This window comes from Gigantopelta aegis, unplaced genomic scaffold, assembly GCF_016097555.1.
Source record: "Gigantopelta aegis isolate Gae_Host unplaced genomic scaffold, Gae_host_genome ctg3512_pilon_pilon:::debris, whole genome shotgun sequence".
NCBI classification, from domain to species: Eukaryota; Metazoa; Mollusca; class Gastropoda; order Neomphalida; family Peltospiridae; genus Gigantopelta; species Gigantopelta aegis.
The window spans coordinates 75001-89458 of NW_024533378.1; the positions used below are offsets into that span (position 1 = coordinate 75001).

Here is a 14458-nt window from a genome sequence, read left to right on the forward strand (position 1 = left end):
TGAAAAAGTCGAGAGAAACCACAACCTGTTAATGACAATGATTATTATTTATTAAAGTTACAAAGTTACCATTTTATAGAACCGTTTACTAATACCAAATACAAACACATACCCAGTGTGAATATACATAAGCCTGGTAGGTACATGGTTCGCATCTTGGTATCGGCTCTCAGCCAGAGCGAGTTGAAACGACTCAGTGTGTAGGTGTAAGGCCACTACACTGACTTCTCTCTCACTAACTACTAACAGCGACGAATCGGGGGGGGGGGGGGGGGGGGCAGGGGTGCAATAGTTATAATTTTATTATATATTAATTTATTTATTTTTGTCGATGCCCCCTCCAAACCTCCCCCAAAGTTCCCTTGGCATCCGACCTCATGTCACTGCCCCCCCACCCCCAGTGGATTTTCTGGATCCGCCACTGACTAACAACTAAGAACTAACCTACTCTGTTCTTTATGTTTTCAGAACTTGATTATATTTACTCCTACATGACAGTATTTATAAATTTACACGTATATGACCAGTACAATTTAAATGTATTATAGGGTTGTAAAATCCAACAAACATTCTAAGAGTACTGCTAAAGCAATACAGGTCCTCTGCTGGGCCACACAAATCTCCTAAGTTCAAGGGCCATAACTCTGTCAAACATGGGATAAATTATGTTTTGTCTGAGTTATGTCCCTTGTATAAACTACTACTGAAGTCAAACTTGATCTGGTCACCGGCCTCGGTGGTGTTGTGGTTAAGGCATCGAACATAAGAGTGGTAGGTACAGGGTTCCCAGCCCGGTACCGGCTCCAACCCAGAGCGAGTTCTTGAGGGCTCAATGGGTGGGTGTAAGACCACTACGCCCTCTTCTCTCTCACTAACCACTAACGACTAACGACAACCAACCTACTGTCCTGGACAGACAGCCAGATAGCTGTGGTGTGTGCCCAGGAGCGTGATTGAACCTTAATTGGATCGAAGAACGAAAATAAGTTGAAATAAATGAATGAATGAATGAATGAATGAATGAAAAGCGCGAATAAACACACATTCTCACCTCACCATAACCTCATTTTGTAATGTAAAATGCAAACACATCTCCAATGTGCATAAACACATTATTGTCTCACAATAACCTCATGTAGTAATGTAAAATGCAAACACATCTCCAATGTGAATAAACACATTATTGCCTCATCATAGCCTCATTTAGTAATGTGAAACACAAACACATCATCAGTATGAATCAACACATGATTGCCTCACATAACCTCATTTAGTAATGTGAAACACAAACACATCATCAGTATGAATCAACACATGATTGCCTCACATAACCTCATTTTGGAATGTAAAATACAAACACATATCCAGTATGAATAGACACACATTCTCTCCTCACAATAACCTCATTTAGTAATGTAAAATACAAACACACCTGCAATGTTAATAAACACACATTCTCACCTTACCATGACCTCATTTAGTAATATAAAATAGAAACACATCTCCAGCGTGAATAAATACAGATTCTCGGCTCATATCAGAAGCCGTGGAATGTGCTGTCCTGTCTGAGGGATGATACATATAAAAGCTTACTTGCTACTAATGGAAAAAGTAGCGGTTTCCTCACTAAGACTATATGTCAAAATTATCAAACGTTTGACATCCAATAGGTGATGATTAATAAATATATGTGCTTTAGTGGTGTAGTTAAACAATACAACCATTGATTTTTCAGCTGTATTATTATATTATAGGTGCAAATGTAGTAAATGGTATGGACAGTAGAAAATACGAAAATGGGTTTATGCTGGTAAACATTCGTTATAATATAATATGAATTCCTATAAGGAAGGAAGGACATGTTTTATTTAACGACGCACTCAACACATTTTATTTACGGTTATATGGTGTCAGACATATGGTTAAGAACCACACAGATATTGAAGGAGGAAACCCACTGTCGCGACTTCATGGGCTACTCTTTTCGATTAGCAGCAAGGGATCTTTTATATGCACCATCCCATAGACAGGATAGCACAGTCGTGGTGCACTGGCTGAAAAGGAAGGAAGGAAATGGTTTATTTAACGACGCACTCAACACATGCTATTTTACGGTTATATGGCATCTGACATATGGTGAAGGACCACACAGATATTGAAAGAGAAAACCTGCTGTCGCCACGTCATGGGCTACTCTTTTCGATTAGAAGCAAGGGATCGTTTATATGCACAATCTCATAGACACGATAGCACATACCACGGCATTTGATGTACCAGTCGTGGTGCATAGGTTGGACCGAGAAATGAATTCCTATAACGTTAATAAAACGAAGTAACGAAAGTATTTTATCATTATACTTTTTATTTATTTAATTTTGTTTCATTTTATTATTAATATTTAAAAAATAATAATGCAACAAACGAAGGACGAATGTACACACACGGACGCACACACGGACAACAGACAAGCAATTGTGCAAACACATAACTAACCTACGCCTTACCTTGGAACATGTCAGGTGTAAGAATGAAAGAAACCAAGCCGAAAAAAGGATAAACAGAAGAAAATAAAGAAACAAACAATTGTGCTTCCGGGAACCTAACCATACCTTGAAAAAAAAAAAGGCCGACGCTAAAAATGTATTGCCTTTTCGTGATTTATTATTTTTGTTCTAATGACAATAATAATAATAATAATAATAATAATAATAATAATAATAATAATAATTACTATTATTATTTTATTGATATGTAAGTAAAAAGAGTAAAACATTGTTTTTAACAACAGACTACCGACACTGCATGTTGCCTAAAAGACATATATGTTTAAAAGCCAACAAACCAAACAAAAACCAACCTACCCGCTCGTCCAATAAACCAACACACCAACCACCCACCTACCCGCCCGTCCAATAAACCAACAAACCCACCAGCCAACGAACCAACCGCCCAACACACCAACTAACTAGACAATCGTCCAACAAACTAACTACACAACCGCCCAACAAACCAACTAACCATACAACCAACCAACCACTCATCCACTACCCCACCCAACCACCTAACAAACCAGGCAGAGAACCAACCAAATAACAAACCAGACAGCCAACCAACCACTCATCTACTACCACATCAACCAACCTAACAACCAACCAACACCCATCCACTACCACATCCAGCCACCCAACAAACTAGCCAGACAATCAACCAATCAACAAACCAACCAACAGGACAACCAACCAACCAGCCAACCAACCAGACAATCAACCAACTAACCAGACAACCAACTAACCAGACAACCAACCAACCAACCAGACAACCAACCAACCAACCAACCAACAAACCAGACAACCAACCAACCAGACAACCAACCAACCAGACAACCAACTAACCAGACAACCAACCAAACATACTATTTCATTTCATTTCAACTTATTTTCGTGCTTATAATCCAATTAAGGTTCAAGCACGCTGCCCTGGGCATACACCTCTTTCTGTCTAGTACAGCGGGTTAGACTTGTTAGTGGTTAGTGAGAGACAGACAAGAGTGTGTAGTGGTCTTACGGAATAGAATAGCCGGTATCACAAAATGAATCGCTCACTCAAAATTTTCTCCCCACCCTCCGGCGATACTATTTCAAAATAAACCCCTCCTCTTGAAATAGAATCGCCCCGACCCACGAAATAATCCCCCCCCCCCCAGCCCTAGTCCAAACCCTATCCCTAACCCTAACCCTAATACTAATCCTAACCCTAACCCCTATTCGGAGGCGATTTTATTTCGAAATAGAATCGCCGGTCGGCGATTTTCTAGGGTGTGGGGGGGGGGGGGGGGGATATATTTCGCAACACCGATACCGGGCTGTGAACCCAGTAAATAGTCTGATAGCCTAACCACGACACCACCGAGGCCGGTCATACTAACTAAGCTGTCGCCCTTGTGCCAAGAACCTGAACATCACAGAGTATCAGTGTTTCAGACTCGCTCATCATTCTCCACTTCTTAATACGGACGAACCGACCAATCACGGGCGTGGTACCTGTCAGTTACTTCATAAACGTACTCGTGGCATGAATGGTTATTTGGATGTTTTCTATTTATATTTATATGGGGCGTGGTACCTGTCAGTTACTTCATACATTTATTTGTGGTTGAATTGCTATTGGATACTGCGCATCAGTGACTATTATCAGCTGGCAATCATATTATCGGGAGTAAATTAACAAAATAGTGTATATATATATATATATATATATATATATATATATATATATATATATATATATATATATATAAATATTTATATACATTTATACCCAAACGTTTGTGCACATTTTATGTTTTTAAAGTTAACGTTTTGACCAAATTAATTACTCTTATCATTATTGTATGCTTTTGTTTTAACCCTAACCCTAAAATTAACCCATTTTCTTTCGGGGTAATTCAATTACATAGCGCCATACCCCAAAAGTTCATTCTGGCAGAAACACTAATTATGTACAATTTCTAACCTGTAAAGTAGTGATAACACGGTCCCCAACCCTGACACTACCAAACCTGTTTCCTTTACTTTAAAAAAGAAAGAACAAAAGATTAAAACCGGTAGCTGTTGAAATATAGCACTTACACGAATAGTCATCGTCACAGTTCGCGATGATGACGTCATGTATGTCAAAGTACCCACGCAGATCCACCATCCACATGTCGCCATTTTTCGTTGTTGCGCATGAGGCCGTGTCTCCATCCACAGCACCAGATGCTGGTTTATCAACGGTACTCATGGTGGCAGGTTTTTGAAAAGCAACATCTGAAAACGTTCCTGAAAAACCAATCAAACAATATGATGAAAATGAATTAACCTCAGCACACACACACACGCACACATACACACACACACACACACACACACACACACACACATGCGCGCACACACATACACGTGCGCGTACAGACAAACACACACGCACACACACTGACACACACGCACACACACATACGCGCACTCACATACGCGCACTCACACACACACTCACGTGCGCGCACACCACGTACATACACACACAAGTACATACAGACAAGCACATAGACACATACACATACACTCACACACAAGCCACACACACACAGACACTCACACACAAGCCACACACACACATACACACACACACACACAGACACAGAGACACACAAATACAAGCCACACACATTCACACACAGACACATACACACACACACACACACACACACACACACACACAAGCCACACGCATTCACACACATACACACGCAAATACACACACACAAGCCACACGCATTCACACACATACACAAGCAAATACACACACACAGAGACACGCACACACATGCACAGGCACACACAACCACAAACGCAGATACACACGCACACACATACACACATAGAGAGACATACACAGACACACATACAAGCCGCACACACACACGCACACAAGCCAAACAAACACACACAAACATACACAAACACACACTCACTCACACACACACACACACACACACACACACACACACACACACACACAGAGAGAGAGAGAGAGAGAGAGAGAGAGAGAGAGAGAGAGAGAGAGAGAGAGAGAGAGAGAGAGAGAGACGCACACACGCGCGCGCACACACATACACACACATGCACACACACATGCAGGCCACACACACACGTTCACACACGCACACACACAAAAAACTAAACAAAAACAAAACAAACACCCCCCCCCCCCCCCCCCCCCAAACAAAACAACAACACACAAAAGCAAACAAAAAGTCTGTGGACCACGACTGATATATCTGTGGGATGGTGCACATAAAAGATCCCTGTTTAAATCAATTAGCGGGTTTCCTCTCTAAGACTATACAATGGCGTAGCCAGCATGAGGCTGACGAGGCGCTTGCCTCGTGTGCAATTTCCCCAGATTTATTTTATTTTTCCCATGTCACTGATATTTATTTTACAGGTCTTGGTTTGCATCGGCGTTTTTTCCTCTCTGGCTACGCCCCAGCTATATGTCAAAATTAGCAAATGTTTGACAGCCAATAGTCGAAGGTTAATACATCAATGTACTCGTTAAACAAAAAAAGAACTTTAATTTCATCTCTATCTCTATATATATCTATCTATCCGCCTATCTATCTGTCTGTCCGTATTTAGTTTAGCTCATACGTACCATTAAGTCGTACTACACACAATGTCATCATCCAAACACCAACATATTTCAACATCGTAACACAAATCTTCGAACAGACCAAATAGAAAATTGAAATGTTGCAACTGTGGAAGCTTGAAGCAAAGCTATTCATGAACGTTCCCGTAAACGTGATGTTAGTCGACCGTGTCTCGCACTGGGAATTTTCATTGTGTTTGGGCTCATCAGGGGCGGCAGATCCAGAAATATTTTCGGGGTGACTAACGGGAAAAGGGCATGTCGACTGCTAAAATGAAGCTCGCCGTTAATTTGAATCTCAGTTTTAAATTAGAGGACAGTTTCAGTTTAGACGGGACTTGGACCGCTGATTTGAAACCATTTAGCCAATTTCAAACTTGAAGCTTCAAATTCGCCGAATTTAAAACTCATAGCAATGTTTAGTCTTTTATGGTGTGTGTGTCTGTGTGTATGTTTGTGTGTATATGTGTATTTGTTTGATATATATTTATCTATCTATCTATCTATCTATCTATCTATCTATCTATATCTATATCTATATCTATCTACCTATCTACCTATCTATCTATCTATCTATCTATCTATCTATATATCTATATATATATATATATATATATATATATACATATACATATATATTCTGCCCTGCAACACAAATTCATATTTTAAAGGAACCGAATAGTTTATTGTTAAGCAGTAGTAAGAATTCTATCATATGCTTATTCAGAGAGAGAGAGAGAGAGAGAGAGAGAGAGAGAGAGAGAGAGAGAGAGAGAGAGAGAGAGATTTAGTTTCCGCTATTTTTCAAACTACGTTTTAAATTGACAGTCCCCTGCCCACCCCCACCACCCCCACCCCCATTCCGGGATCCGTCTCTGCTACTTTTACACGCAACTTATGTATCTGATTCTAAAGCTGGACATGGAAAGTATTTATTATTAATTTATTTATTCTCTCACTGGGTGTTCTGGGTGCACAGATCTGAATTGTTCACAGTGACATTCCTGAGTTTGCTGCACTTTTGGAAACATTTTATCGACTAAAATTGACTTTTAACGATTGTAATTATAGAAAAAAAACAAAAAAACTTCTGCATACAGTATTAGTGGCTGTATATTAAATGTGTTTCTGATCGTTCTAAAGTTGGTACTAGGTTCAATTTCATTTTAGTTTCCAAAATATTTAGTTTTCGTACGTACGAAATTATTTGAAGACGAAATCCAAGTTGGGCTTCTTACAAATATCAAGACAACCAGAAACACATTAAATATACAGAGACTGAAATGTATTTAATATGTACGTTTAATCATAGAAATATTTTATTAGTCGGAAACATCTTACAATGCAACAAACTCAGGAATGTATCTTTAAGACTATATTCAAGTGCAATTTATGTATTTAGCTGTGCAAGTACGACTCAAGTAATTGTTATTCTGTCTCCTGCCATGTCTTCAATAATTTAGTGTTGAGTTAATCATGGGCCAGCAATCAGACCAATTAGTGTGAAACTAAATTGCAGCCATCAATAACAGCGTAGATTTTAACTGTTGCCCATAGCTAAACAGCTAGGCCTGAATGAGTGAATTGATGAATTAATGGATGAATGAATTAATGAACGAATGAATGTTTAACGACATCCCAGCTCGAAAAATACATCGGCTATTGGGCGTCAATCTATGGTAATTTAAAACATGAAGTGTTGATCAATTTCAATATAAAAATTCAAGACTCAAATATAGCAACGAACGACTTTAAACCATGACAATTACGCGTAACAGACATATGTATCTTATAAGTATTCGGTTTTATACATGAAAGACAGACACAAGGAGAACATCTCTGCTGTCCGTACTCCTGAGGTTCTCAATCCCAACGGCAAAACTGTCATGATATCTGTGTGTCATTCACCCAAGAGCTGACCCTAACCCTTAAGGTTCTCAATCGCAATGGCAACTCTGTCGTGAGATCTGTGTGTCATTCACCCAAGAGCTGACCCTAACCCTTAAGGTTCTCAATCGCAATGGCAACTCTGTCGTGAGATCTGTGTGTCATTCACCCAAGAACTGACCCTAACCCTTGAGGTTCTCAATCGCAATGGCAACTCTGTCGTGAGATATGTGTGTCATTCACCCAAGAGCTGACCCTAGCCCTTGAGGTTCTGAATCGCAATGGCAACTCTGTCGTGAGATCTGTGTGTCATTCACCCAAGATCTGACCCTAACCCTTGAGGTTCTCAGTCGCAATGGCAACTCTGTCGTGAGATCTGTGTCATTCACCCAACAGCTGACCCTAACCCTCGAGGTTTTCTGTCGCAATGGCAACTCTGTCGTGAGATCTGTGTGTCATTCACCCAAGAGCTGACCCTAAACCTTGAGGTTCTCAATCGCAATGGCAACTCTATCAGGAGATCTGTGTGTCATTCACCCAACAGCTGACCCTAATACTTGAGGTTCTCAATCGCAATGGCAACTCTGTCGTGAGATCTGTGTGTCATTCACCCAAGGGCTGACCCTAACTCTTGATGTTCTCAATCGCAATGGCAACTCTGTCGTGAGATCTGTGTGCCATTCACCCAAGAGCTGACCCTAACCCTTGAGGTTCTCAATCGCAATGACAACTCTGTCGTGAGATCTGTGTGCCATTCACCCAAGAGCTGACCCTAACCCTTGAGGTTCTCAGTCGCAATGGCAACTCTGTCGTGAGACCTGTGTGTCATTCACCCAAGAGCTGAGACCAATAATATTATATGTAATACCACGTTGTAAACAATGTTTCATGTTGGAATGGAAAATACAACGTACAAGCCGATTTGTGACTTATGTTATTCATTTAACATCCGGGTAAAACAACACAAAGAAAAACCAACACTGTGTTAGAATAATAAGAGAATAACCACATTGCTCAAGGGCAAATCCAGTATTTCCGATGGTGGGGCGAGACATCCTGTCACGGGGATTCTATAATACCCGTAACTGAATAAAACACGATTATCCAAATATCTCTCCTAACTGTATATCTATTAGATCTCTCTGTAACGGGCGGTACAAAACCGCTTTGGCTCGTCTAGGTATGATCAGAGATACGATCTTATATAAAGTATATATTATTATAGCACGTTTAGTTCACTAGAAAACACAACAAAACACAATACACTTTGGAATCTGTATTAACCTACGCTGACAAATGTACAGCCGCAGTAGTTAATTAATAACAACAATAATAACAACCCAGAACTGATCACTTAATTAGTTAATCTCTAGGTGTCTAGTTTACACAATATGCTAATCACTTCACCGTGACACAACACCCACACGTGTGATAATTGAGAAACGCTTCTAGGGGAACTTAATTAATAAAGGAATTACAGCTCTATTCCTAACTGGTTAATTTTTAACTAACCCTAACTACTCATTCAGTAACCTTGTAACACAGAATTAATACTGGTACCTATCACAATAAAGACAATAACCTACAGTTTACCTAGGTCTTCGAGGATGACTGGATAATCTTTATATTACCAAATACTCGTATAAATATAGAACAGTAAGACTACGATTTACTTCGTCAGATGACCGAAGACCCTGTCTAAAGAATATTAGTATAATACAGTATTAAAATATTTAAAAGTCACATCAATCACATCAAGGTTATAAAACAGAGCAGAAATAATATATAATTACCAGTCAGGACGGACAACGTGCCCCCGGGATACCTTCCTATGGTTCTCGTAGATATCTCTAAACCCTAGCTATTTATTCAAAACTCTCAGAGACAGCGAATATTGCCTGGGGGTACAACGCGGTACCTCACCTATCATCTGATATTCCACCTCTCCCAGAGTCGGTATATTTCTCTCTGATCGTCAGTCTGGCTGTCGCCATCCCTCGAGCAATCCCCTGGCCATAAACAGCACTACCGCAGATATTACGTAACTACTAGCCACATGCTCTGGGTGTGTATTAGGCGTACAGATCGAGGACCGTCGCGCAGAAGTATTACATAGCAATTTGGAACTGCACACGGCCTTCTAAAACAATTAATATCGCCACAGGCGAAAACAAAATGAAGAGCATGTACCGTCACACATCCCATAAAGGGACATTAAAAAAACAGAGAAATTGAAGATATATACAGAACAATAAAAGTATTTGATCTAGTGGAACCCCATATTCTCTGTTAAATCCGTACTTGAACATTTCTTTTGTCATTCAAATTAACACGTGAACCACGCATGCGAGATTTTGTAATGCACATATGTTCAATAAAAGAAGTGTCTTTATTACCATAGTAAGATTAATTATGTATATAATAAAGAATAAACAATCAGTCTGATGATCGATTGAAAAAAGGAGACAATAGATCTGCACGGAACAATAGTAGACGTTAATTCTAGCTTATGATTAATTAGTTCTACATTAGTTACGACAGTGTACACCGTGGGGGAAAAGTTACTGCAGCAAAACAGAACCAGTGAAGTGAAACTTTCACCGAAACCTCCTTTCGTTTCTAATTTACTACGATTATTCAACACATGCCTGCTCTGCATTTTCTATCGATTGCAAAACAGCTTTAACATAAGTAAAATGAAAACATTAAAATAACATTCCTGAGTTTGCTGCATTGTAAGATGTTTCCAACTAATAAAATAGTTATACGATTAAACTTACATATTAAATATATTTTCTGGTTTAGAATATCAATGTCTGTATATTCAGTGTATTTCTGGTCGTCTTAATATTTGTAAAAAGCCCAAACTGGATTGTGTCTTCAAATAATTTCGTACGTACGCAAATAATTATATTTTAGGAAATAAAATGAAAGTTAACCTAGTACAAATATTAGAACGATCAGAAACACGTTTAATATACAGCCACTAATATTTTATGCAGAAAAATATATTTGATATGTAAATACAATCGTTAAAAAAATCTCTGCTAGTCGACAACATATTAAAAATTGCAGGGAACGCAGGAATGTCCCTTTAAAAAAATTCACCAGCAGCATCCAACCATAACATGCCCAGTGGTAAGGCATTCGATTGACGAGCAGTCGGTGTTGGATCGATCCCCGTCGTTGGACCCATTCGGGACATTAAAAAACAGAAATTGAAGATACATATAGAACAGTAAAAGTATTTGATCTAGTGGAACCCCATATTCTCTCTTAAATCCGCACTTGATAGTTTGACTTGTTGTACCACGAAAAAGAACAATAACAAATGACTTCCAGACGAGTATACAGGGGATGATTTCAGGGGCCGAAAACCCTTCACCCTGATACAATTCCCGCACACGCGACTGCCGTCAAGCTACAGCAAAAGTTATAGTTAAAGGGGATTTTTTTTCTTTGTTTAACAACACCTCTAGAGCACATTGATTTACTAATGATCGGTTATTGAATGTCAAACATTTGGTAATTTTGACATATAGTCTTGGAGAGGAAACCCGGTACATTGTTCCATATATCCAATGTGTATTCATTACATATGCTCTTTGTGTATTACGATTAATAGAAGTTTAATTAAGTAACGCAACTTATTTCCACAGGACAGTTTCTTGAATTTGAATTTTCTGGAATTAACAGACTAGGGATATGACCTCATTTGGGTGAAATATCAAAGGTCGTGGTATGTGCTATCTTGGGTGCAAGATGGTACATATAAAAAATGCCTTGCTACCATTGAAACAATGTAGCGGGCTTCCTCTATAAGATTATATGTCAAAATTACCAAATGTTTGAAACTCAACAGTGCTCTATTGGTGTTGTTAAACAAAACAACATTGTTTTTGTCATTCAAGTTCACACGTAAACTACGCATGCGAGATGTTGTAATGCACACGTTCAATAAAAGAACTGTCTTTATTAGCATAGTAAGATTAAATGGGTATATAATAAATAATAAACAGTCAGTCTGATGATCGAGTGAAAACAGGTTTAGATTTGCACGGCAACGGCAAACTTCATGTAACAATAGTGGGCGTCAATTCGAATTTATGATTAATTAGTTCTACAATAGTTACAAAAGTGTACTCTGTGGGATAAAGTTACTGAAGCAAAACAGAACCAGAGATGCGAAAGTTCTACCAAAACGCCTTTCATTTCTAATTTACTAGGATTATTCGACACATGGCTGCACTATCGATTGCAAAACATATTGAATATAAGTAAAATATAAGTAAAATGAAAACATTAAACAAATTCACCATCAGCATCCAACCATAACACACTCAGTTGTAAGATATTCGCTTGTTGTGTGGTCGGTATTGGATCGATCCTTGGTCCCATTGGGCTATTTCTAGTTCCAGGTAGTGTACCACGACTGGTAGATCAAAGGCGAACACAATTTTTGGAATCCGACCGTGATTAGCACAAACACAGTGAAATTCCCAGTGAGAGGTGATGTTGATTAATAACAAGTTTACGGGGACGTTTATAAATAGGCAATTCCCCGGTAACACACGTAACATTCAGACGTGTCTATCAACCTTTACTGAATAACTATAATACATCAAGGTGTTCTTGTGTGCTTTACTGAATATTGGATAGACATCCAATTGTTCTTGTGAACTTTATGATAAATTCACTGGCTACCATTGTTACATATCACCAACATATTAGAGATTGGTGAAGGGTTCGGCAGGAATGTCCAAAAAGTGTCGGTAGCGCACGTGACGTGGAATCGGACACAGTTTTGAAGTGTCATGGATTTCATTCTAGAATTGTGTGGAGTATGCACAGATAGGCCGACATGTATCAGCCTAAAATAAAGGATAATTATTCTTAAGGCCGTCCCACACCAACGCAGCGCGTCGGCAGCGCGTCAGTAGTGAAGCGTCAGTAATACCCACACATACGCAGCGTGTCAAGCAGAAATAAAAGAGAGAAACAAGTTGAAAAGAAAAACGGGTTTGATTTGAAAAATGGCATTTAAAAAAAATCATCGTCTTACAATATACAACAATAATAAAATTATAACATGATTATGTGTACCTGTATAACGGTAAGGTAAAGGTTTTATAGTTCATATTATGTATCTAAACAATATGTAATATGTATGGGAGTTATATTCATTGCATTTCCTGTCAAATACTGCACAACCGAATTCATATACATACATATACATACATACATACATACATACATACATACATACATACATACGCATTTTTAAATGATCTGAGGGTCAAGAATGATAGGGGAAATTGGAGGAGGGGAAAAAGGAAAGAGAGGAAGGGAAAAAAACAACATCAACAAAGGTTTATCGACACCCAAATGGTTTGTTGTTGTTGTTGTTTTTGTTTCTTTTAACTGTTTTAAGTGGGTATCTAATATAGTAAGGACAACACGTTTTTGAAAGAAGAAGAGGAAGAGCATAAAATAATAATAATAATAATTAAGACTTATGATAGGGGACAGAATAATGGATAGGAAGGATAAAGATGACGAAAGAATAGTTTCTATCCAACTGATGGGTGTTTCAAAGGTGTAAGATACGTATACTAGAACTTGTGTTATTTGTAAGTACAATGGATTTGAAACCAATAACCATATGCTCATGTCATAAGTGTATTAGTTCATGTAAACATGTAATAGTCTGATAAAAGCAGCTTGAGTTCTGCAGTATTTTGTTATGTTCGAAACTTTTGCACTTGAAATGTACGCGAAGTTTTGTCTACTTCAGTATCTCGCGGCTATTTTGGACACCATCTTGGAATTATGCTAATTAGGTCAACTCCAAAAATGTCACAGTAATGGTACCAGTCAATTTCTGGGGGATCAAAACATATTTATAGACACAAAGATTAACTTCTTATGGCACTTACTTTAGGAGATATGGTCATTTGACGAAATGCCCTAAAAGTATTTATTTTAGGGGGTAGGGATACAATGGGCCCCATGGGTATCATCCAGCAATCCGAGCTATCAAATAGAAAATTATATTGGCCTGAGCATTTAATGAAGAAGCTTTTGGCCAATTTGTGGAACTCTGCTTACAGTATTGTTTGACTGAGAAGCCATTAGACTTTGAGCTACTTTCAAATCCAAAGCGATTTCCGCGTAAACATATGTAAAATAAGGTAATTTTGTACCCCAAACCTAGGTTTATGACAATGAATACTGCTAAAATATAGTTAGTAACACAAAAACAATTGAAATAAATCAAAATGAATAATCTATGAGAGTCAAATAATGATTTATTGCATGAAAGTCCAATATCATCATTTTAGCCTTTTGGCGGCCAACGAAACATAATAAATGTGCTCTG

The 14458-nt window shown here is 38.5% G+C and overlaps 1 protein-coding gene across 1 annotated transcript in view; it reads right to left on the reverse strand.

Moving 5' to 3' along the window:
- The window catches only part of LOC121392197, a 5333-nt gene extending 579 nt beyond the window's left edge, over positions 1-4754 (reverse strand). The window contains exons 1-2 of the mRNA XM_041523533.1: positions 4629-4754; positions 1-25 (exon numbers count right to left, since the gene is read on the reverse strand). The exon at positions 1-25 is cut by the window's left edge and continues 579 nt beyond it. Coding sequence (XP_041379467.1) covers positions 1-25; positions 4629-4704 — 101 coding nt within the window. The 5' untranslated portion in view covers positions 4705-4754. The remainder of the gene's footprint in view (positions 26-4628) is intronic.
- Positions 4755-14458: the final 9704 nt, after the last annotated feature.